At 35.6% G+C, this 26,848-nt stretch overlaps 1 protein-coding gene and 1 pseudogene across 1 annotated transcript in view; both read right to left on the bottom strand.

Moving 5' to 3' along the window:
- ADAM10 (ADAM metallopeptidase domain 10) overlaps positions 1–26,848 on the bottom strand; it is a 134,668-nt gene that overhangs the window by 36,238 nt on the left and 71,582 nt on the right. Inside the window, exons 5-8 of the mRNA XM_027067365.2 lie at positions 19,926–20,026; positions 7,645–7,794; positions 4,312–4,404; positions 960–1,143 (exon numbers count right to left, since the gene is read on the bottom strand). Coding sequence (XP_026923166.1) covers positions 960–1,143; positions 4,312–4,404; positions 7,645–7,794; positions 19,926–20,026 — 528 coding nt within the window. The remainder of the gene's footprint in view (positions 1–959; positions 1,144–4,311; positions 4,405–7,644; positions 7,795–19,925; positions 20,027–26,848) is intronic.
- On the bottom strand, positions 2,620–2,732 carry LOC113602118 (uncharacterized; annotated as a pseudogene).

Here is a 26,848-nt window from a genome sequence, read left to right as displayed (position 1 = left end):
ATTACAAATCAAACAATAAACTAATAGGAATACAAAATAAACTAGGAATAGAAAAGCTGGCCTTATCCTACACAAAGCAGAAGGTGATTCTTATAAAAAGATAGAAATGATACATCAGAAGAAAGAGACATTACTGTATACAGCTCAAAAGCTGACAGACTATTGATCAAACTCTATATGACCAAATCTATATTCAAAGAGTATGTGATTGTTTCTACTCAACCTTTCAATTAATAAATCTGTATTTCTCTAAACGAGGCTTCTGAACTTAATGATAATGTAAATCACAGACTGTTCCACCTCCATTGCAATGGGTAGAGGATCCTATCCCAGATTTCTTAGCAACAGCAGTGTTCATAGCTAAGGCAGAGACCCCAGTAGAACATGGGCCCAGGTGCCGAGGTCAGTGGAGCTGCGGGTACTGACACCTGCTGCTTACATCTCTTTTCAGAGAACACTTTACTTTTGTTAAAATAAAGGCTATAAATAAAATAATAATACGAGCAGTCTTTCTTTTCTTTTTACCTAGTGCTCCTGACCAGGGTTTCTCCACTCTCTATCTCATTCCAGAACAGAAGCAAGAACATAGTTTTCCCCTTGTAATTCTAAGGCCCTCTTTCCAAGAAAAATAAAAATCTTTAATTAATAATATTAACTTCTATGAAAAAATTAATATTTCATTTTTGTTTTCAGAAATGAGTACTTCTTTTTCTCATAAAATTATTTATTTCAGCCACTGAATGTACCAAATGTCAGGATACCCCCTTGTTAGTACTCATGACAAAATAAAAAGTTGTTTCATCTATTTTTCTACTTACATCATGCTTGCCTAACTCAAGTTGAATAAATTAAGATAATGTACAGGCATCAGGTTCTCCTATACTTTTGTAAAATTCAAGTTGCCCTGAAAACTGTTTTTTGTTTCAAGCATTAAGGCAAGAAACAGTTAAATAAACTACCTGAAGGTGCTCCAACCCAAGCCAGACCAAGAACACCATCATCAAAATCTCGGTCTGTGAAGACATAGGCCAAACAGTAGTCATCATGATTCTGCTCAGAATTCAATTCCAGAAACTTCTCCACGCCAATATTTGGGAATCGAAACGGATTTGTAGGGTCCTTCTCATCAGCAGTTGTGTTGATCTAAAATTCAAAACAATTATTTAAATAAGCAATTAAAGTTAGCAGAGCCTTTGTGTAAAGTCTTTGTTCCCCTTCTTCTGCATTTGCCTGCACAATATGCTTGGGACCCAAGGGAAATCAGGCCTGAATTAAGGCTTCTACAACTCATCCCCCAATGCCCCCATCCCTGAGCTGATTACAGAAGCTGAAAAGAAGGAAGGGGGGTGGGGGAGTGGGGCAAGAAACAGAGTAGGAGAATTAAAATTGAGCAAGTTAAATTTCTGGGCAAGGTTTGCCAGGTTCCTGAACACTGAGCATTCTCTTTGGGATGGAAAAACAAGTTCTTCTTGAAAAAAAATTCTAATAAAAGTACAGCTTCTCAAATTTAATCATCTGAGTAAGTCTCTTTTAGTGCTAATCTCCTGCACATGGTGGAAAATATAAGGATATAAAAACCTTAAACTTTAGCTAATTACTAGAACATAACATAGATATCAAACCCAAGACTGTCAATTCAACAGACAAACCGTTTTCTTGGTTCTCCTTGCCTAAAATCACAGGAGTCGAGCCCAATAAACTGCAAGTTCAATTGTTTTTCCCTGACTGTGGGCAAGATTTTTTTTTTACTGACAATTCTCTTCTCTTACTGTATCAAGCTGAGTTCCTCCAGAATATTTCTTAAGATGCTTAGCTACTATACTCCTAGTGCAGGTTCCTCCTTCACAATCTGAAGAATAATCAGTTCTGATACCAAACTTCTACAAACAAAAGCTTTCATTTATTAGCCCCTGCCTCCTTTCAGAGACCCCTGCCTAACCTTTGAAGTCCTAGAACAATGTGGCTTTCCTCAAGTAAGTGAGAGCATTACAGACAGAACTGTTGATACAGAATAAAAAGGGGTATCCATGAAAGTAAACATTTTTTAGAAGGCAAACTTCATCCTATTGAAAATGTTGGTAGTAAAGGGAGGATGTAACAGTTGATAAAATGAGAATGTTAGGTCTTTTTAGGATCCACACCCTTCAGTAAAACCAAGAGGCTTAGAAGCGGGATTGCAAAAACACTACTCACGGCAACTGCCTAAGGACAGATTTCAGAACATCTGATTTATCTACTAACAATTAACTAAAAACAATCAGTAATGGTCATCTAACATAAATAATTCCAAAAGCTATCACACTACATTGTAAATAACACATTTGAGAGACATGCTATAAATGGCTTTTTTCCCAGTCAAATGAAATTCCTTGATATTTCTGTAATACTGGCTACAAATAAAAACTGCATCTAAATTTTAGCTACCTATATCAGAAATGAGATAATTCTTATTTAAATATTGATACAAACTTCAAATTAATTAATGGGTCACAAGGAATCTTCAGCAGATGAGATCTGAACTAAAATTTCAATCTCAGCTAAAAACCTGAAAACAACTAACTGCCACACTATCCATTCATACACATGCATTTCTTCATAATGCAAAGCATTTTACTCAAAAAAAAGTGCTTCACTAAATTTGTTCTGGTATTCTTTACTTTTCACTACTTTGCATTTTAAATTGATAAGAACAGAGACTACACTTGATCTTAGCCAAAAGGCCAAGAAGTGATTCACTACTTTGCATTTTATTGCTTTGCCTACTAAACAATATTTTTCTTGGTCATTTAAGGGTTTAAATTGCTCTCAATATACATGAAAGCAATTGATTATGAACAATTCTTACATTATTTATCTACAAACCACATTTCACCTTAAATTCCAATTTAACATTTAATCATACTACTAAGGATCAATTTTGCCTATGCTATTAAATATATTACATCCATAAACACAAATTATAATTTAGTCAACCGTATTTGAAGAAAGTTAGAAGCACAAAAATAAAGAAACCCTGTGGCAAATACTTTCATAAAATAATTTTTTTAATTCAGGTTCTTATCTAGTTTATGAATTCATATTCTTAAAAGCTATACACATGGAAAGATTCACATTTGGAAAACTTCTGAAACAACCAACCCAATTTTGTTAGTAATTTAAAATCTACTTATTTAAATTTATAACATTAAAACTAATCATCAGTGACCCTGTGGCTCTGGGTGAGCATTTCTCAAAATATGTTCTACATTTATTTGGACTCTCAGTTGACATTAATACAGAAAAGGTTCCATGGTCAAATTATTTCTGAAAATTATGAGTTTCAGGGCAGCTGGGTGGCTCAGTCAGTTAAGCGTCCAACTCTTGATTTCAGCTCAGGTCATGATCTCACAGTTCATGGCATCAAGCCCCACATCAAGCTCCACACTAACAGCAGAGAGCGTGCTTGGGATTCTCTCTCTCCCTTGCTCTCTGCCCCTCCCTTGCTCTCTTTCTCTCTCTCAAAGTAAATATTTTAAGAAAAAATTATGAGTTTCTCTCATGAAGGAATTCTCAAAATCTGAGATAAGTTAGCGTGCACTGTGAATTTACAAGACGAGGGTACAGTACTGTTTTTCCGACTTCCAATTTTATTTAACCATTCCATCTATCTTTTCCTTCCCTGGAACACCAAATGAGACACACTCGGAAAAATACCACACAAAGCAAATCTTAAGAAGCTGGAAAATGACATCAGGGGGATAAAAGGTCAAGTACAATACCTGTAGTTATTGATAAGTTATGGCTTTCTAAATGTTATATTAATCAGACAGAATATAGTATGACTGTTACCTCTTTTGCAGTACAGATTACAGCCCTACAGATTTCGTTCTAAATCATAAACCCAGTGTGTGTGTGTGTGTGTGTGTGTGTGTGTGTGTGTGTGTAAAAGCCAAGAGTAAAGATAGTAGGATCAGTAATATAAAATAAACTATTACTACATAAAGATGAAGTAAAAACCAAGTATTTTTCTTTTTATAAACATGGTCCTTATGGTCTTTCTTAATGTTCTGAACTACTGAAATTCCTTACTCTTGGGCTGTCTGGATGGCTCAGTCAGTTGAGCATCTGCAGCTCAGGTCATGATCTCACAGTCCGTGGGTTCGAGGCCTGCATCGGGCTCTGTGCTGACAGCTTAGAGCCTTGAGCCTGCTTCAGATTCTGTGTCTCCCTCTCTCTCTCTCTCTCTGCCCCTCCCCTACTTGTGCACGCACGTGCTCTCTCTCTCTCTCTCAAAAATAAACAAACATTGAAAAAAATAAAGGAATTCCTTACTCTTATTCGTTTCACCATGAAACTGATGTTGCGGATTCCAGAGAAGTCTGTGGTCTGGTAAATTGTATCAATTGCTTTAACATGACTGGATATCTATAGATTTAAAAAAAGAACAATATTTTAGAAGCAGTATTAAAATGTGAAAAAAGACTGTGAATTTCCATCTCCCAAATCAAGAATTATTCATGTTCGACCACACTCAAATTTTAAAATGTCTACATCATATACTGGATGAAAAGATGAAATAAGATTAGTCAACTAGGGCTGAGAGGGGAGATTCTGTGCCTTTTCCAGACTCGTCCCCAGCCAAAAACAAACATGCACTCTTGCTTGGATCATATAAAACTTTGTTCCCTCAATCAACCCTGCAATGTCAGACCTCCATGCCTTTTCACATGCTATTTTCTTATGCCTACAGTATCTTTATTTATCCTTCAGGCTTAGTTTGAATATCTTCTGTAAGAACTTCCCTGATAATAATCAGGACACTCAGTTATTCTCTGACTTTAGTCTTTCTATTGCTGCACTAGTACACATTCTCTAAGTTCTGTTGACCACTTTGTATACACTGGAACTGTTTTAGATGCTAGGAATCTAATGGTGAACAAATAGAAAAGGTCCATATAAATTTACAAAGATTTATTCTAGAGGAGGAGGGATGAGAGGAAGTAATGCAAACATAAATAAGATACATTCAGATTTGCTAAATTCTAGGGTCATCTGGGTGGCTCCGCTGGTTAAACGTCCAACTTTAGCTCAGGTCATGATCTCACCAGTCATGGGTTCGAGCCCCACGTCGGGCTCTGTGCTGACAGCTCAGAGCCTGGAGCCTGTTTCGAATTCTGTGTTTCCCTCTCTCTCTGCCCCTCCCTGACTCATGCTCTGTCTCTCTCAAAAATAAATTTAAAAAAAAAAACATTAAAAAAAAAAAGATTTACTAAATTCTAGGAGGAAATTAAACATGGTGATAGAACACAAAAGACTTCTCTGTTTATGTACCTGACTCCCAACTAAACTCTCTGGCTTCTAAACCACTTTCCCAACTTTATATATAAAAAGCATTCTTGCTACAATTTATGTAAAAGCATGTATATACACTTTAAAAACTATTTTCAAACAAATTATACAAATACGACACAGGTGGAAGAATGAACAGTAATAATTTCAGAAGTAGCTCAGGTTGACATACTGTTAAAGAAAGTCCTAACAATGCTGACAGGGTCTATTATAAATTCATGCTATCTAACCTCAGCTTGGCCTACTAATCCCTTATCAGATTCTGTTTCTTCTCCATTCCTGACAGTAGTAGTTCAAACATTCCTCCACAGATGATTATACTTCATACTTTACTGAGAGCTCGTCTTGATTCCCCTCCCTCCTAACCTTCAAATTTTTCTAACTTTATCCATTTCTATCTTCCTCAAAGGGTAATTCTTCCTTAAAGGGAAACTTTTCTTTATTCCTGATCCCAATCCTTACTGGCTGGACGTGCAAGAACATTGGCTCCTATCGATTTTTCTTTCTCTTGTATCTTACATTACTTTTCTACTGGATCATTTTCCTCTTCCTACCAACTTTCTCCTGAGTATTCCCTGTCTTCCTTTCACCCCCAAATACTTCATAGTATTTCTAAATCACCATATCTTTTCCTATTTTTCACATTTCTTAAAACCCTTGCTGCTTCACTGGGGCGCCTGGGTGGCTCAGTTGGTTAAGTGTCCGACTCTTGATTTCAGCTCAGGTCATGAGCTCACAGTTTCGTGGGCTCAGGCCCCACACTGGGCTCTGCTCACTGACCGTACAGAGCCTGCTTCAGATCCTCTGTCTCTCTCTCTCTGCCCGTCCCCAACTTGTACTCACATGCTCTCTCTCTCAAAATAAATAAACTTTTAAAAAATTTAAAAAAAAATTCTTGCTGCCTCGGCCAACCCATCCATTATGCTTGCAATGTTTTCACCCTCACGACTCTACCAAGAGCAGATTAAAACTCATCAATAACCTTCTAGTAACTAAAAATCAACTACCTTTTATAGTCTTTTTTGTCTTCAGTATTATTGAGGCATAATTGCAAATAAAATTGTAAGATGTTTAAAGTACACATCTTGATGATTTGATACATGTATACATTGTGAAAGGACTCTCCCTATCTAGTAAATTAACATATTGTAGTCATTCTTCATTCTCTTTGATATCTCTATAATATGACATTTTGTTTTGAAACTTGTTTCTTCCTTGGCTAACCCCAGTTCATCTCCAACATGTTTAACTATTATGTTTTCCCCCATAGCTTCTCTTCCTCAACCTACTCACTATATACAGATATTATCCCTCAGTTTCCTCCCTTTTAATTTCATTCTCTCCCCTTATTTGAACTATATCTTTTGTACCCATAAATTCTATGCAGAAAGCTTAAGGTTAGGCTAACCTCTCCCAAACTCCAGGTCTACTTCAATATCCTAAGGAATGACCACTTGGCTTTTAAACACATCTAAAATTAAGCTAGTCAACAACACCAAAATGAGTCCATCATTTATACTATTGGCACCTGAATCCTCTTAGTCTCAAATCAAATTTGGAGTCAAAATGCATCTTCAAACTCTCACTGGGACTCTTCAACACGAAGGGTATCTTGCATGGTTATCTCCAAAAACTTTTTACTTTATAGTAAGTGTTGAAAAGACACATATGCAAACAACGCAACTTTGAAAGCACCAAGTACAAAAAAAAAAAAAAGTACTAAGTACAATGGGAATACAGAATAGAAATGAAATACTTCTTGTTGGAAGGATTCCTCTATTCTTCCATTCTTTAGGACCACAATTGAAAATTCAACCCCCTTACTCTTAAATATAGAGAACAAACTGAGGGTTGCTGGCAGGGGAGTGGGGAAGAGAGGAATAAATGGGCAAGGGGCATTAAGGAAGACACGTGTTGGAATAAGCACTGGGTGTTATATGTAGGGGATGAATCACTGGATTCTATTCCTGAAATCATTACTGCACTATAAGCTAACTAACTTGGATGTAAATTTACAAAAAATAAATAAAAATTAAAAAAAAAAAAGAAAAGAAAATTCAATCCTCTTTTCAAAGCTAAGCTCCAGTGCTATCATCTTCATGAAATCATTTTCTTACACTTCAGCTTTTCATGACTCTAAAACATCCTAACTGGTCTTTCAGTCATCTGTGTACTTATCCTACATGTTCTATAATTATTAAAAATATGTACTTGTTTTTCAAAAAAGAGATATGCCATAACTTTAATTTTAGAGGAAAATATAGGTATAATGAAACAGTGTGAGAACTCCTAAAATAGTAGCAAAATTATAAATACCTGGGCAATCACAGCTTCTCGTGTTCCATAATATTTAAAGAACAGATGATCAGTCTGAATATAAAGCTGACAAGTATTTCTTTCAGCTGAAGTTGTACGTTTTTTCCTCAAGTGTTCTGGACCATTAACGGCATGTTCTCCTTGAGGTGTCTATATGTCAAAAAGAGAGTCATTTCTGATAATTAGTATGCTTCATATTATACTTCATACAGCTAAGAATACACATTATGTACAATTTCATATTCTGCTTTATTATGTAACACCATAGGTATTCCCCCACACCATAAAAATTCTTATAAATCTCACTTTCAGTCTCATAACATTCCACTATATAGATGATTTATAATTTATTCAAGCAATTCTTCCACTTTTAAACATTTTCAAAACATATTTTTTAATATATAATCCTTTAAATATAAAGCAAGTCTTACAGTAGCTTATACTACTTTGATATTTTCTTCTCTCTCCCTCTAATACCCAATCTATTACCTAGCCCCATCAAATTGATCTCCTAAATACCTAGGGAATCTGCCCATTATCTCTGGTGCCTTCACATTAGCCCCAGCTACCATCATTTATTACCTAGGGTACTGCAATATCTCTATCCATAACCACTACCGGCCTTCCCTTTATTCTCCAAACCACACTCTTTCCAAAATGCCAACTTGCAAAATTACCCACCTGCATAATATATTTCAATGGCTTCCTAATGCTCTAAGGATAAAGCTCTAAATGCTTTACATGTGCCACCAAATCAACATTGCAGTCTCTGCTTACATGCCCGGTTTCTTCTCATTCTATATTATTTCAAAGAGAGACTCTACCACATAACCCAACCCTAGCTCTCTGTGCTACAGCTAAACAGACTTCTTTCCAATCCTCCAACATCGTCTGTCTCCTGCCAGTCTTTGCACATGCACATACAGCTGCCTTCTCCTAACCAAGCTTTTTCCTTCAGACCCATCGATTACACCACCTCACAGAACGCACCTATGTCCCTTCCATAGTGCAACCTTATGGTATACTGTGTGGTGATTGGTTTAATTTCTGTTTCCAGCCTACCACCATTACTTCAACCACTAGAACAGGAGCTCCAGAAAGAACAATCCCTGTTTGCTTCTCACTATATTGCTATCACCTAACACAGACTTGGCAGGCAAACAGCAGATACTCAGTAAGTAAGAATTAACACTGCTATTGAATCCAAGCACTTAAACATTTGCTGACATCTGAGGACTCCATTTTAACTGAGTTTTGATGACATAGTTATGGAGAATTCAAATTAAATTACATTTGGGGCACCTGGGTGGCTCAGTCGGTTAAGCATCCAACTTCAACTCAGGTCATGATCTCACCACTCATGGGTTCAAGCCCCACGTCGGGCTTTGTTCTGACAGCTCAGAGCCTGGAGCCTGCTTCGGATTCTGTGTCTCCCTCTCTCTCTGCCCCTCCCCTGCTTGCACATGTGCGCGCATGCGCTCTCTCTCTCTCAAAAATAAACAAAAACATCAAATAAATTGTACTAAACAAATTAGATTTTAAGCCACAATTCCAAATTTACTCTCACATTTCATACTTTGCTTCTCCCTTGACAACTCCATGTTTCTCTGTTCTCTCAGTTACCACCTTCATTTTGCCTTTACCTATTTTCACTGAGTACAGCATTCGAGGGTGGCAGTTACTCAGCTTCACCACACCCTACTGTCTTCTGGTTTCAATGGTCGCCAATGAAAAATGAGCTGTCATTTTTACTGTTGCTTCTGTAAAGGTGACTGGACTTTTTTTACTGGTTGCCTTTAAGAGTATATATCTTTCATTTTTTAGACTTTTCTAGTAACATCCTAGGGTGTTATTTTCACTGTAAAGTATTTATCCTGCTCTAACTACAGGGCTTACCAAAATTGTTGATATCCTCTGTCATATTTGGAAAAGTCTCTGCCATATCTGTCCTTATTTCACTGTCATTTTTTCCCCTCCTGAGAAATCAATTATATATATGCTAGACCTTCTTGATGAGTCTCCTATCTCTTTTCTGTATTTTCTATCCTTTTGCTTCTGAGTGGTTCATTCTCTTTTCTTATGATATACCACCCAGATCTAAATCCATCAAATTCTTAATTTCTGTTGTTATGTTTTTTAATTCTAGAATTTCCATCAGACTCTTTTGTTCATTTTCAGTTTTCTGCTGCAATTTTAAATTCCATCTTTATGTACTTGAACATATTAAAGTCTGTATCTGTGTCTGATCATTTCATTACCTCGAAACCTTTAGGCTGTTTACATGTCTGATACCCCAGTACAATGTAAACTCTTTGAGGGTGTACACTTTATGCCATTTACTCTTGCATCACTTATGTTTGGTATACAACTTTTCTCCTCTTGTTCTTCCATCATGTTGTCTCATTTGTTCATATGCTTATTATTTTCAGCTGAGTGCCAGACAGTGTACATGAAAAACCACAGATAGAATTTTAGGCTTCAGGCGATGATATTTTTCTCAAGAGAAAATTTATTTTTGCTTCTGGCCTTCACCGTTAGGCTTGATGCACTAGTAATCCTGGATCACCTTACTTTAATCACAGATTAAGCAGCTGTGATGTAAAACTGTAATCCCTTTGACAGGAAGAGGTAGAACATTTTTTTGACCCACCCTTACTTCCAGGGAGTAGCCCTTCAAGATCCAAACCTAAAGCACTACAGAGAAGGCCTCATGTACTATTTTTACCCTAAGGCTCAAGAATCTGGAGAGTTCTACTCAGCTTCGCAGTCTCTCAGCTACTTTATCAGGAACTGGAAGATAGAGCTGGAGAAAAGGTAGATCCAAATGCCATGCTCACTCAGTCATCCTCATATTTTCCTAAGATCTAGCCCCATAATTCTTCACAGCCTTGTTCTCTCCCCAATGCCTCCAAGCCAATACACAAACACACACATGCAGACACACATATAAACATGTACATATGTACTTTAAAAATATTTATTTAAAAAAAATTTTATCTTGAGACCAGATTGGTTTTTATTAGCAGTTCTGAACAGGAAAAGGATTACTCTGTATCTTGAAAACAATTTTGTGGTAATTTTATGTATTCTGAATATTGTCTCAAAGCTTGTAATTGTCTTCATTTTGAGGTGTCTTTTACCCTTAATTTTCATATGGTGAAATATATCAAATTTTTTATAGTCAAAAGATTTTACATCATATTCTAAGAGTTTCTCTATCCCAAAATCCAAAATATTTTTAAATATCGTTTCAAACAATTTGCTCATTTTTTAATTGGAATTTGATGCATTATTTTAAGTGAGTTATAATACTTCTTTGTATATTCTGGAGAAGACTTCTGCCAGATAGATGTACTGTTGACATTTTTTCACAGTCTGTGGCTTTTTATATTTTCTTAACTGTGTGTCTTTTGAGAAGATTTTAATTTTGACAAAGTCAAATTGATAAATTTTGGAGACTGGGTATTTTTTTTTTTAATATTTATTTTGAGACACAGAGAGAGAGCACATGAGCAGGGGGAGAGGTAAAGAGAGAGGAAGAGCCCAAGCAGGCTCGATGCATCAAAGTCAAGAGTCAGACGCTCAAGGTGAGCCACCAAGGTGCCCCTAGAATGGGTATTTTTGCATCCTAAAAAATTGTTGCCTGTGGCAAAGTCACAAAAACTTCTATGTTTTTTTTCTAGAAGTTTATTCTAGCCTTAAGTATATAGACTCATTATCTATTTTCAGTTAAATTTTGTATGAGGTGTTAAGTGTATAGGTTGAGGTTCAATTTTTTTTTCCATACGGATATCCAATTAATTATACCAGTACCATTTGTCAGACTGCTCTTTTCACCTTTAAATTACCGTGGGACTTTTGAGGAAATCAACTGACCTTATGGACTCTCTATTCTGTTCCAATGATTTATACGTCTAACCTTAGGTCAAGAGGACACTATCTCTATTACTATAGCTTTATAGTAAGTCTTAATATCAGGCAGTGTAAATCCTCTAGTATGTGCTTTTTTGAAAGTTCTTTTGGCTATTCTAGATCCTTTACATTTCAGCCTAACTTCAGAATCAGTTTATCAATTACTAGATAAATCCCCACTAAGATTTTGATAGGTGTTGCATTGACTCCACAGAAGAGCCTGGGGAGAATTGATATATTGAGTCTTCCAAACAATAAACACAATATATTCCTCTATTTATTAAGATATTTTATTCTTCTTGGCAATGTCTTACAGTTTTCATATATATGCCTTGTGCGTATCTTATTAAATTTATTCTAAGTATTTTATATTCTTAATGATACTTTTAGAGGTTTTTTAAAAATTTATTTTGAGAGAGACAGAAAGACAGTGAGAGAGCATGGGGGAGGGGCAGAGAGAGAGAGAAAGAGGGAATCCCCAGCAGGCTCCACACTGTCAACTTAGAGCCCAATGCAGGACTTGAACTCATGAGCCACAAGATTATGACCTGAGCCAAAATCAAGAGTCAGATGTGTAACCAACTGAACCACCCAGGCACCCCTAGAGGGTTTTTTTGAATTTCATTTTCTAAATGTTCATTGGTAGTATACAGAATACAACTGATTTCTGCATACTGACTTTTTATCTATCCTGTATCCTTGGAAAATTCACTTACTAATTTTGTAACTTTTCCTAGATTCATTAGGACTTTCTAAGCATACTCTCAATTCACCTACAAATAAGTGCAGTTTATTTTCTTTATAATCTACATGCCTTTCATTTCTTTTTCTTGCCTAATTGTGCTATGACCGTGATGTGTTATCTTCTTTTAAATATTGCTGAGTTTGACTTGTTAATATTTTAAGAAATTTTGCATACATATTTATAAGGGATGTTGGTTTGCAGTTTAGTTTTCTTACAATGTCTTTGTATAGTGTGGGTATCAGGATAATGCTGGCCTGACAGAATGTGCTAAGTTTCCTTTCTCCTTTATTTTCTTAAGGGCTTTGGGTAAGATTGATATTATTTTTTAAATGTTTAGACTTCAAGAGTGAAACTACGGGGCGCCTGGGTGGTTCAGTCGGTTAAACGTCCAACTTTGGCCCAGGTCATGATCTCATGGCTCGTTAGTTCGAGCCCCACATCGGGCTCTGTGCTCACAGCTGAGCCTGGAGCCTGATTTGGATTCTGTGCCTCCCTCTCTCTCTGCCTATTTCTCTCTCTCTCTCCTTCAAAAATAAACATTAAATAAATTTTTTTAAAAAAGAGTGAAACTATATCTGGGCTTGAACATTCCTTAACGGAAAATTATTAAGTATCAATCTAATCTCATGGTATACACACCTACTATTCTATTTTTGCTTGTTTTTCTTAATTTGTATGTGTAAAGGAATTTGCCTATTAAGTTGGCTGTTGAATTTATTGGCTCAATGTACTGAAAACTTAAACTACTAATGTGTATGGTAATATCCCCTCTTTCATTCCTGACACTATTAATTTGTGTTTTCTCTTTATTTCTTGATCAGACTGGCTAAAAGTTTATCAATTATATTAAACTTTTCTATTGATTTTTCTCGTTTTTATATCATTGATATATCTCTTACCTATTGTTTTATTCTTCATACTTTGAGTTCAATTTGTACTTCCTAATCTAGCTTTTTTTTTTTTAAGAGAGAGTGTGCAAGTGGGGGAGAGGGGCCAAGGGAGGGAAAGAGTGAAAGGGGGGGGGGAGAGAGAAAGAGGGAGGGAGAGAGGGGGAAGGGAGAGACGGAGAGACAGGGAGACAGAGGGGGAGAGAGGGAGAGAATATGAATCTTAAGCAGGCTCCATGCTCAGAAGGCCAACAACAGGCTTGATCCCATGACCATGAGATCATGCATGACTTGAGCCAAATCAAGAGTTGGACACTCAACCAACTAAGCCACCCGAGCTACCCCTCTTCTCTAGCTTTTTAAGGTGGATGCTTGTATGAGTGATTTCTAGATCTTTCTTCTTTTCCAATATGATCATTTAAGACTTTACATTCTTTGTTGTTAGCAGATGTTTAATGTGCATTCTTTACTTCTTTGTATAGACCTAAATTTCCATCTGGTACCTTTTTCTACCCAAAGAACATCCTTTAACATTTCTTGCATTTAAATTTTCTTTCAGTGGTTATACTACTTAAGCTGAATCTAACAAATTTTATTGTCTTGTATTTTTGTTATCATTCACTTCAAAATGTTTTCCAATTGCATTATTTTCCAATTGTCTTATTTACATATGACTTAATTTCTAAAAATTTTAGGATTTTCCAAATTTTTTATTACTGATTTCTAATTTAATTTCCTTGAGACTTAAGAACTTATTCTATGTAACTTCAATCCTTCTAAACTTATTGGGACTTATTTTGCAGCCTGGCATATGTTAGCAAATGTCTATGTACACTTGTAAAGAATATGTATCTGCTACTGTTGAGTGGAAAATTCTTTAAGTGTCAATTAGGTTGGGTTGGTTCAGAGTGGTGTTCAAGTGCCCTATATCCTAAATGATTTTCTGTCTACTTGCTCTATCAACTTATCAGTCAACTTACTTGTTTACTCAGAAATGAGTGTACCTTTGAATATAATTTGTAGATTTTTCCATTTTTCCTTTCAGTTTTGTCAGTTTTTCCTTAATATATTTCATAGCTCTATTAATAACTGCACTATTAACTAACTTTAAGGGATTATTTCTCTTGAAGTAAAATGTCCCCCCCCTTGTCTACAGTAATATTCTGTAAACTAATATACATTCTTTGATATTAATATGGTTACTCTAACATTCTTATGATGAGTGCTTGTATGATACATGTTTTGTTATCCTTTTACACTGTGTCTTTTACATTAAAAAAATTTTTTTAACATTTATTCATCTTGGATAGACAGAGGCAGAGTGTGAGCAGGGGAGGGATAGAGAGAGAGGGAAACACAGAACGCAAAGCAGGCTCCAGGCTCTGAGCTGTCAGCACAGACCCCAATGTGGGGCTTGAACCCACAAACCGTGAGATCATGACCTGAGCCGAAGTTAGACACTTAACTGACCGAGCCACCAGGCACACCTCTGTGTCTTTACATTTAAACTGCGTTTCTTTTAGACAGATTTGGTCTTACTTCTTTAATCACTCTTACATTCAGCTTTTTAAATCAATATGTGCAGTCCATTGACATTTAATGTAATCATTAATATGGTTAGATTTAAAATTACCATCTTGGTATTTATTTTCTATTTGTCCCATATGTTCTTTGTTCTTTTTTTTTTCCTACCTTCTTTTGGATTAACTGAATATTTTAAATTACAGTTAACCCCCGAACAACCCAGGGATTAGGGATGCTGACCACTCACACAGTTGAAAACCCACATATAACTTTTGACTCCCCCCAAACTTAAATACCATAGCCTGTTGCTGACTGAAGCCTTACCGATTACTAGTAAGTTAAAATGTATTTTGCGTATTATATGTATTATGCACTATATTCTTATAATAAAGCTAAATAAAATCAGAAGAAAGAGAAAATACATTTACAATGCTGTAGTTTATGTACTGTATAGTATTTACAGAAAAAAAAATCCACATATAAGCGGACTTGTGCAGTTCAAACCCATGTTGTTCAAGGGTCAACTGTACATATGATTTCCTTTATTGCCCTGTTAAATGTATCTCCACTATTTTTTTCAGTGCTAATTCCAGGACAGGGGACATTTCTGCAAACATCTTCCTAAAAGGACTGATAGTAAATACTTAAGACTTTTGGGCCACATTGTCTCTGTTACAACTACCCAACTCTACCAGTATAGTGCAAAGGCAGCCACAAACATGCACCTATGAATGACTGTGGTTGCGTTCCAGAACTTTACTTACAAAACAGGCAGCTGGCCCAAGGGCTGTAGTTTGCTGAGTTTGCTGATTCTACCTGACAAAATTATGCTGCTTCCTGTATAGTGTTAAGAAGATTACAACAATATACTTCCACTCTTCCCCTCCTTATCCTTTGTGCTATTATCATAAATTTTGATTCTTCGTATATTATAAATTCATTTTACATTGTTACTATTTTAAATAATCTTCTTAAAGAAATTACTTAAATGATAAAAATGTCCTTTATATTTTACCTATGTATTTACTATTTTACGCTCTTCACCTCTTTGTATAAATCTGCATTTCCATCTGGTATTCTTTTTCTACCTGAAAAACATCCCTTGACATTTGTTGCAATGTAAATCTCCTAGAAGCAAATTCTCTCAGCTTTTGCCTAAAAAAGATCTTTAGGGGCACCTGAGTGGCTCAGTCGGTTAAGCATCTGACTTTGGTTCAGGTCATGATCTCACGGTCCATGGGTTTGAGCCTCATGTTGGGCTCTGTGCTGAGAGCTCAGAACCTGGAGCCTACCTTGGATTCTGTGTCTCCCTCTCTCTCTGCCTCTCCCCACCTCATGCTCTGTCTCTGTCTCTCAAAAATAATAAACATTAAAATAAATTTTAAGATATTTAATTTGCACTCATTTTTAAATATTATTCTCACAGAATAAAGGATCTTAGTTGGAAAGGTTTCTTTCAACATTTTAAAGATGTCATTCCATATATGTCTTCAGTTTGCAATGTGTGATAAGCAGTCAGCAGTTTTTCTTACAGTATTTACTTCCCTGTATGTAAATGTATATTCTTTTCTATGGCTTTTTATTTTTAAGGACTTTATTTTTAAGTAATCTCTACATTCAAAGTGGGGCTCAAGCTCACAATCCCAAGATTCAATGCTCCACCAATGGAGCTAGCCAGGTGCCCCTCTATGGCTGCTTTTCTGATGTTCTCATTTCCAGTAATTTGATTTTTTAATATGTCCTGGTATGATTTTATGTTTATCCTGCTCAAGTTTCACTGAGCTTCTTAGGTTATGGGTTAAAATTTTTCTTCATATCTTAAAATTCTGGAAACATTACTCTTTGAAATATTTTTTTCTACTTTCCTTCCTCCTTGGAATCCAATTGTTTTCTTTATTTTCGTTCTTTCCGGTTAGATTTGGATTGTTTCTATTCTTCTACTGTCCCTTATTCAAGTTTACTCATGTTATCTTCTGCAATAACTAATTTGCTCTTAAGTCTCTCCATTAAATTTTCAAATTCAGAAAATGTACTTTTCATAGTTTATAAGTTACATCTGGGTCTTTATTATAATTTCTATTCTCTCCTGTTTGTTTTCATGTTTTTCTGTAACTCTTTGAACGTATTAATGATAGTTGTTTTAAAGTCCTTGTGTACTAATGCCTGTAATTTTTGGTTCTGTTTCTGATCACATTTTTATCTTTTTATCATCCAGTAATGTTTTTTGAATGTTAGACATTCAAATGTAACATTACTAGGTATTTACATTGCTGAGTATCTGCATTCTGTGTCTTCCTTTAATAAATATTATTGAGTTTTATTTTGACAGGGAGCTAATTTACTTGAAATCACTTTGATCTTTCTCAAGCTTCATTTTTCAGCTTTATAAAGGAAGGCTTGGAGTAGTCTTTACTCTAGGGTAAGGTCAACCTACTCCTAGCATGTTGGGATCTCGACCAAGTGTAATTCCTTACAGTTGTTCAATTTATAGTTTCTCCAGTAGTTTGTCTTTCTCTAGTAGTTGTCTAATAGAATCTCACCCTATGCATCCAACAGATGAGTATTCAGCTAAAACTCAAGGCAACCTCTGTCCAGATATCTGGAGCTTTTTCTCAGTGTAATCCTCTCCTCTCAGGTACTCTGCCCTAAGTCCAGATACCTCACCCTCCCTAAACTTTGACTAGTCTCTTCAACTCAGCAAGACTGCTATGTACTTCTTACTCTTCTTGAGATCCCCTTCCTCTGTGCCATACCTAAAATTTTGCCACCAGCCAAAAACAAAAAAACAACAAACAAACAAACAAACCCATCAGGGAAATCACAGAGAGATTTAGAGAGACAATTCTTTCATATATTTTGCAAGTAGTCTAGTTGGAAATCAGTTATTCCATCACAGCTGGAAGTTACAATCTCTATTTACTTTTTCCACTAAGTTTCAAAGTTTTCATTTAGACATTTAGTACTTTAATATATCTGGAGTTTTATACATGATGTGAGATGGAGACCTGACTTCATTTTTTTTCAAATGTACATTTTTTTTTCTGGCTCCAATTATTCACTGGTCTCTACTTTTCCACATTGATTTGAGATTCCACCTCTACTACTTAACAACAAAGTTTCACACGTGTATGGGTCTCTTCCTCAGTATTCAATTTTATTCCTCTGGTCAATTTGTTCATCCTATGCTAATATCACACTCTCAAGTATTATAATCAGTCATAAAATCTTCCAGAGTAAATCCCTCTTTACAGTTTACAATCTTTAGGTGGTCGCTACTTCTTCTTAGCCTTTACTTTTCTGTATAACATTCTCAACCCATCGTGTGGTGTGAATAACCCTGTTGTAATTTATACTGGAATTGCAGTGAACCTACAAATCAATATGAGGAAAATTGGTATTTTTATAATATGAGGTATTATTCTCCACAAATATGGTATATCTCTCCTTTTATTTAAAATCAATCTTCTTTAACATTTCTTCCAAATCTACAATTTTCCTTATTTAACCCTTATAATCCTTTGTTACACTGCTTCTTTCAATACATGGTATTCTTGATACTATTATTAATGATGTCCTTTCTTTCATTACATTTCTGGTAGTCTACTGCTGATATAAAGAAATGCAACCTACTTTCATATATGAATATTGTATCGAGCCACTGCTAAACTCTTATATTTAGCAATCTATAGTCTTGTCCTCTCTATTCATATCACCAATACCTTAGTACAGGCCACTATTGTCAACTGAAACAACTTCTAATTAGTCTCCTAGTCTCTAGGTTTGCACTCCACCCTGGAGTTAAAAATTCTTTTTTTTTTTTTTAACTTATTTGTTTTAAGTAATGTCTATATCCAACAAGGGGCTCAAACTCATGACCCTGAGATCAAGAGTCACATGCTCTTTCACTGTCTTCTGAGTCAGCTGGGCGCCCCTGGAGTTAAAAATTTTTACTGGTCTTGTTATCTCTCCTTTGTATACACTACTCCTCCTGTCTTCCTATCTCTTTGCAGCCAACCTAACTTCTTCTTATTCTTTTAGTTTCTGATTGCTGTCCTCAAATACTTCCTAGACTAAATTAACTATTCCTTTTATGCTTAATCCTCCTCTATCTCTTATCATTCTCAATTGTTTCTGTCTCCAATTAAACTACAGTTGATCCCTGAACAAACCCTTCAGAGGTCTGAACTGTGTGAGTCCATTTATATGTGGATTTTTTTTCCCATACATAAACTACAGTACTGTCAATGTATTTTCCTTCCAATTTTCTTAATAACATTTTTTAATCTAGCTTACTTTACTGTAATAATACACTATATGATCATATAACATACAAAATCCATTAATCAACTATTTGTGTTATCAGTAAGGTATCCAGTCTATAGTAGGCTATTAGTAGTTTTGGGGAAGTCAAAAGTTACACGTGGATTTTCAACTGCATGAGGGTCGGCACCCCTACCTACCATGTTGTTCAAGGGTCAAGTTGTATTAACTTTTTGAGAACAAGCTTGTATCTTCATTTCCACATACTCCCAGAACCTACCAGTCTTTAACATGTTAGCAGATTGATACATAACTGTTCAACAAATGCAAAAATAAAATCTCACTTGTATTTGAAAGATCCCCTGAAATAGAATTGTTTGTCCCACTCTGCAGATGAAGAAATGCACAAATCTGCATTTGTGACTCAAGAAACTCAAGCAACATTACTCTATCTTACTACTTATAGAAGGATGACAAAATACATAATAAATGTTTACCATAAATATAATTTTTTCATTTAAATTTGTGTTTTGAATAACTATTTTTAAGAAGGTCAAAAAAAGAGTTTAAAAAAAAAACACAATAGTCACTGGGGCGCCTGGGTGGCTCAGTCAATTAAGCGACCAGCTCAGGTCATGATCTTAAGATTTGTGGGTTCAAGCCCCGCGTCAAGTTCTGTACTGACAGCTCAGAGCCTGGAGCCTGCTTTGAATTCTGTGTCTCCCTCTCTCTCTGCCTCTCCCCAACTCTGTCTCTCTCTTTCAAAAATAAATAAACATTAAAAGAATTTTAAAGAAGTTTTAACTTATAATCATCATCATCATCATCATCATCATCTCTCCACAGAGGCATAAATCTTTCAGAAATTCCAGAACATACGTTTTTTTAATGCAGGAACACATGCCGAAGACCATTTCCATTTCTTAAATGCAAGCTAGTATTAAAATCCTTACCTGTGTTACTTCCTCTACACCAGTCATCTGGTACTTCCTCATCCTTTCAAATACTGAATGATCTGCACAGCCCCCCTGTGGACCATATTTATGGGGATAGTCTACAACACAAAGAAGCAATGTCATTACTATCACATGCTTGATATTACTAATTACCTGATAAATGAAAAACAATGTCACAATTCATGAAAGCCACCAATGCTTGTTGAGCATTCTCATTTTAAAACCTGGCAGGTTTGTAAGTTTTCCCTCAATAAAATATCACTGGTCTCTAGATTTTTGTCATATAGATGATTTGTGAATTCTAAAAAAGAACAATAATATTCTTTATTCTAGGTTTAATTTTCCCAACCTTTCCTGCTTCAGATATATAAAGTATGTTAATACTGAAATTTACTTCATTTTGTAATTTATAACATTCCCTCCACATTAAATTTCATATGCTGCACATGTACACCTCAAGCTGAACTACAGTTAGACTAATATAATATTCTACTGGCTTGAATTCCTTCAATGAATACCAACTGGACTCAAGGAAAAGTGATTTAGGAACATGCTCCATGGCATAGTAAAAGCAGACTGAGTTTAAATTTCTTCCATGTGTAATTCAAGTGAATGCTACTAGCCAGGAACAATTTTATCATCATTTGTTTTCCCTTTATAATTAAGCAGTGATTATTTTTAACCGAATTGGTTCTATTTCCAGATAGCTGTTCCATTTTAGTTTAGTCTTTTAAAAGTTTATTCCATTCTCTCAAATTTCATGTACTTCTCCCTTATTAGGGTTCTCCATATTCATGAACATATTTCATAATTTAATCAAATTACCATAATTAAGAGAACTGTCAAAATAAAAATACCAAGACATGGGTGAGAGGGGAAGCACTGAAAAGTCCTTAAGTAGTTTAAGGCATAATACACAGAACTATAATTAGAAATACTGCAGGCAGTTTCTTAAGAAAATCTAGAACCTTGGGGCTCCTGGGTGGCTCAGTTGGTTAAGCCTATGACTCTTGGTTTTGGCTCAGGTCATGACCTCATGGTATGTGAGATGGAGCCCTGCGACAGGCTCTGCACTGACAGCGTGGAGCCTGCCTGGGATTCTCTCTCTCCCTCTCTACCTGGCCCCTTCCCTCCTCACGTTCGTTCTCTCAAAATAAATAAACTTTTTAAAAAAGAAAAAAAAAATCTAGAACCTATAGTGGATACTAGTGGCCTATTTCTTTGGAAATAGTAATAATTTTATTTCAAATTTATTTAAATTCTAGTTAACATGTAGTGTAATACTGGTTTCAGGAGCAGAATTAAGCAATTCACCACTTACATATAACACCCAGTGCTCATCATAATACAATACAAAATTTATTTATTTATTTATTTATTTTTAATTTTTTTTTGACATTTATTCATTTCTGAAAGAGAGATAGAGCATGAGTGGGGGAGGGGCAGAGAGAGAGAGGGAGACACAGAATCCAAAGCAGGCTCTAGGCTCCGAGCTATCAGCACAGAGCCCGACGCAGGGCTCGAACTCACCAACTGTGAGATCATGACCTGAGCCAAAGTCGGACGCTCAACCAACTGAGCCACCCAGGTGCCCCAATACAATACAAATTTAAACTGGCAGTTAAGAAGTAGTGGTATGGACAACCTACATTTACTGATATTAATAACTCTGACTTAAACTTTAAATTAGTTTTTTATTAGAGGTCAAGACTGCAAAAGCTGTAAAATTCTAATCAATAAATGTGAGATGATAGACTTAAAAAGGTACCACTTTATAACCTCACATGTATAAAGTGACTTAGGTAAGGATCATCGATGGATACTAAAACCACTAGGTGAAAGATATGAGGTAACAGGATATTCATGGTCACTGAGTGTATCACCCCATAAATTACTTACTAATTATAAAGGAAAAAGATAACTTCACACTAAAGATGTGGTAATGATCACTTCATTTACCAGGTAATGAAGCGAAGCACTACCAGTAGTAGAAAGATATGTGCATCTTGACGCAATGCAATAAGGAATGCCCAGCTTTCCCTCTACAGTATTCTTGACAAAATATGCTCATTGAATCTAATCATGAATAAACAATCAAACACACACCAAAATGCAGAATATCCTAAGTCACGGACCTAGACATGTGAAAATCAGCAATGTCACTTAAAGGGGGAAAAAAAACAGAAAAAGTTGAGAACTAAGGGTGGGGAGCCTGGCAATAGAGACACTAAAAAAGACATAATAAACAAATGTCAAAAAGGTATTTTTAGTACAACTGAAAAAATGTTATTCTAGGCTGTACAGTATATGGTATTATTGAATTAATGTTAAAATTTTTAGGGGTGAAACACTACTAGCTATTTAGGAAAATGTACATATGCTTAGGGATATGTGTTTTAGGGGATGAATTTACATTTGAAATTTTCAAAATAAAATTAGGACTAAAAGACTGCAATATTGTTGGAACAAACTTAAATGATTTCAAAGTGGAAAACACACAACTGAAGTGCTAAATGAGAAAAAAATTAAAACATTTATTATTTTACCATTTCAAAGTTTGGCTGTGGGAAAATACAGTATCATCCAACATGTATCTAATAAGAATCTACCACAAAGGCTGAAAAGTTTTTCAATATGAATATGCCCAGATTTTTAATTCTCACCTTTTAGAATATTTGGGGTTATTATCACCACAATACCATCTTCTGATACTATAATTTTAACCTGAAAATATCCCAATAAGCCTTGCCCAGATTCTTAATGGAATCTAACTTGCCTGAACCACCACGTGAAGAAGTTCCTCCATACCAAGAACACTCATTTTAATAAATAAGGAAAAATTATACAGGCATACTCATAGACAAGTTTATACACATACTTAAACACCTTTTGCAGTTAACAGAATTTAGATCCCTTGAAATTTTGCTCCTTACTTTAATTTTTATTAAAAAGCCAGGTTCAGAGTTTGATATTATTTATAAATCCATAATTTTGTACTATTTTATTTTACTCCCATGCTAGGACAGTCCAGTCTCTAGTAACGAAGAATGTGGACTGATTCTTTGGCTTAGTTTTCCCTGAACTCCTGGCTAAGGAAATGGTTTATCTAAGATAACAATGTGTATAAGGAGGAACCCCTCTGCTGATGACTGTGGCAGCAACTAGGCAGATAAGTAAAAACTGTACTCAGAATTACTGATACACAAGATATTTTGCCATATAAAATGGATGAAACTATACATTTTCAAAAGTTTAGTTTCTGTTCCAATGTGATAAGCAACTAAATTTATGATTCAATTAGTACATTATGTTTTTATTTTTCCATTAATGGGTCAGTGTGTGGTGCCCTAATTTAGATTTGTTTATTAAGTCAGTATTTAAGTTAATAAGAATCTATTTCACCACTTACTTAGGCTAATTAAATTCAATGAAATAAATATATATTTACCATCTGATGAAATTCTTATAGTTGAATTAAACATCTCCCAAAACATACACAAAAAAGAGCTATTTTGACCTCTGAAACTAATACAACTGTGCATGTAAACTGTATTTTCTTTAAAATTAAAAACTTAAAAAAAAGAACTATTTTAAACTATAGTTCTGATTTATCATATTTCTTAAAACCATCTTAATAAGTGCCAAATCCAAACTGCTATCTCTCACACAGACATGAGCACAGACACATGAGCATGGAACACTGATGACCCCACTCCCAAATAAAAAACTATTTAACTTAGCCTTTCAAAAAACAAACCCTGTGATTAAATCATTACAATCAATTTTCAAGTGAACTTTCCCTAAATGTCCCTGGTCTCCCCATCCCGCATGCCACGCAACTACTAGAAGGAAAGGAAAGGAAAGGAAAAGAAAGGGAAAGGGAAATGGAAAGGGAAAGGGTAAAGGAAACAAAAAAGGAAAAAGTAAAAGAAAAGAAAAGGAAAGAAATAAGAAAGGAAAAAAGATGGGAGGGGAGGAGAAGGGACAGGAGGAGAGGACAGGAGGCAAGGGAAGGAAAGGGGAGGAGAGGGAAGAAAGAAAATGAAGGGAAAGGAAAGAAAGAGGAAAGGGAAGAATGAAAGAAAGAATATGGGGGCAGAGGGACTAATGTGTTTACTAAAATATATAAACTTCCCAAAAACCCTTCATATCAGTATGTCACTTAACCAATAAAAAAGTTTTTAACTATTCAAAATTTTTACGTGAAAAACAATTTTACAGGGCATCTGGTTGAGCGTCCAACTTCGGCTCAGGTTATGACCTCAGGTTCTAGGATTCAAGCCCCACATTGGTTTCATTGCTGTTAGCATAGAGTCTGCTTCAGATCCTCTGTCTCCCTACCTCTGCCCCTCCCTAGCTCAAGCTCTTTCTCTCAGAAAATAAACATTAAAAAAAATAATAAACAATTTTACTCTTGGCTTAGTTTGGCAGCCATTGACCAATAGGTCCTCATTATCCTGTGTTCAAAGGCAGACTGAATTCTCCAGCTCCGTTCCAAGTTAGGTAGGACATATAGCCAAGTTCAAATTGAAGGAATGTGAGCAGTAGGGAAGTGCACTAGCCAGGATCCTCCATTCTCTTTTCACCTGAATGTCTCCTGGGAGATAACCTGGGAACAGCATGAAATAAAGTACCCCAGATTCTTGGGGCGCCTGGGTGGCTCAGTGGGTTAAGCATCCAACTTCCGCTCAGGTCACGGTTTGTGAGTTCGAGCCCTGCATCTGGGTGACAGCTCAGAGCCTGGAGTCTGCTTCGGATTCTGTGTCTACCTTTCTCTCTGCCTCCTTGCCTTCTCATTTACCCTCTCTTTTCTCTCTCAAAAGTAAACATTTTTTTTTTTAAAAGTATCCCAGATTCCTGAATTACTTATTGAAGAAAAGCTGCCTAATAAGGAATACTCACATTACATTGTCACAGTTTAATGAATTTTTAGTGCATTTTATCACTGAATATGGGAGCTATTTGGTACTGCAGTTAGCAATGCCTTAATACATGGTGAAAACGTTTGTCAAGGAGAACAGAACAATTCATTTATACCTGCTTTCCAATGGCATTTAGCAATTTTTTCCAATCACCGACAGTACCAAAATAATCTTAGACTAGGATATCAGAAATTCTTTAGCAGTGTTAGTATTTACTGTCATTTTCTGAATGTTTTCATTTATAACTACTTTTCACTTATCCCCAGTCAGAACTCTTGCCAAAAAATCATCATATAGTTAAGTTGAAGACTGATACAGTACAGTAATAATTCTATCTTTTAACTAAAGATAAATCTCATAAATCCTATACTACCCAGATAAAATATTTTACATGCTTAGGGAAATGTACTATTATCACTGTTCAAAGAGTTTTTCAAAATTTACTCAATGCAAGATTTTCAGTTTTAGAAAGCAAAAGAGCTGTGAAGCTTGTTAGCAATGTGGTTATAAGTCCACCACATAATACATATGTCAAAATAACATTTTTGTTATATATAATTTATATATATATAATATATAATTTAGTTCAACTAAAATACTTCAAGATATAAATCATTTGATTAGCTTGATACTATTCACACTTGAGAAATAACAAAAATAATCTGATCATGATAGAAATTGGGATTTACCTCCATTCAAAACACACTAACAAATATATTTTTAATCTGTTTCTACACAGGCAAAAAAGAGCTACTACAAAGTATTTCTGGAAAAGAGAATTTAAACTTCCAAACATTTGAACCAGTAAATGTGCATGGCATTTAATGTATTATCTTACTGAATTCAGATACAAACAAAAATGTCCCTGTTTTAAAGTGTAACATCATTTTCTTTAATACAATAAGGGAAGACAAAGAAGAATATACACGTCTGATTTATATAAACCCAGCAGTCCCTATTATATAGTAACCCAATAAAATATAAATACTTTCCAGATATTAATAATACTAGACACATTGACACTCTTGTCATGAATACATTGCCACTGATGCTCGGCATTTGAGCATTAAGATTAAGGTAAACAAGGGTGCCTGGGTGGCTCAGTTGATTAAGCGTCCAAGTTCAGCTCAGGTCATGATCTCGCGGTTTGTGAGTTCAAGCCCCGTGCAGGGCTCTGTGCTGACAGTTCAGAGCCTGGAGCCTGCTTCGGATTCTATGTCTCCCTCTCTCTCTGCCCCTGCCCGGCTCACACTCCATCTCTCTCTCTCAAAAATAAATAAACATTAAAAAAAAATTTTTTTAAAGGTTAAGGTAAGCAAACAAGTACTGCCTAAAGGGTATCTCATCTATTTGATAAAATACATAAAGCTAATATATTTACAGACATAAATAAACATACATAGGTGTACCCACACATACATATTTGTGACACTATACATGTAGCTGATGTTAGGGTAGATTTCTTTCTACCATTCCTCCACAGTCAGAAGTCAAACACATATCGGGGCGCCTGGGTGACTCAGTCGGTTAAGTGTGCAACTTCAGCTCACATCATGATCTCGCGGTTCGTGAGTTCAAGCCCCGTATCAGGCTCTGTGCTGACAGCTCAGAGCCTAGAGCCTGCTTTGGATCCTGTGTCTCCCCTCTCTCTGCCCCTCCCCTACTCACACTCTGTCTCTCTCTCAAAAATAAAATAAATATTAAAAAAATATATATTTTAAAGAAGTCAAACAAATACTAGTATAATAGCACACCATCTATAGGCTAACATCAGCAGCAGTTGAAAGGAAGCCAGTAGAAACTTAAGAACACAACCATCACCTAGCAGGCCATTATTCCCCAGGGTGAAAGGACGGCCTATAGGAAGATCACTCAGCCTCATCCCACCTCCAATAAGTTGTACGGCTGGAATCAAGAGACTACCTATGTTTAAGAAAATCACCTCCTCTGGTCCACCACCTGGGAGAGTCAAGAAACTCCTGCAGCACTGTCCAACTC

This window comes from Acinonyx jubatus, chromosome B3 (genome assembly GCF_027475565.1).
Source record: "Acinonyx jubatus isolate Ajub_Pintada_27869175 chromosome B3, VMU_Ajub_asm_v1.0, whole genome shotgun sequence".
NCBI classification, from domain to species: Eukaryota; Metazoa; Chordata; class Mammalia; order Carnivora; family Felidae; genus Acinonyx; species Acinonyx jubatus.
This window is presented reverse-complemented; position numbering and strand designations above follow the sequence as displayed.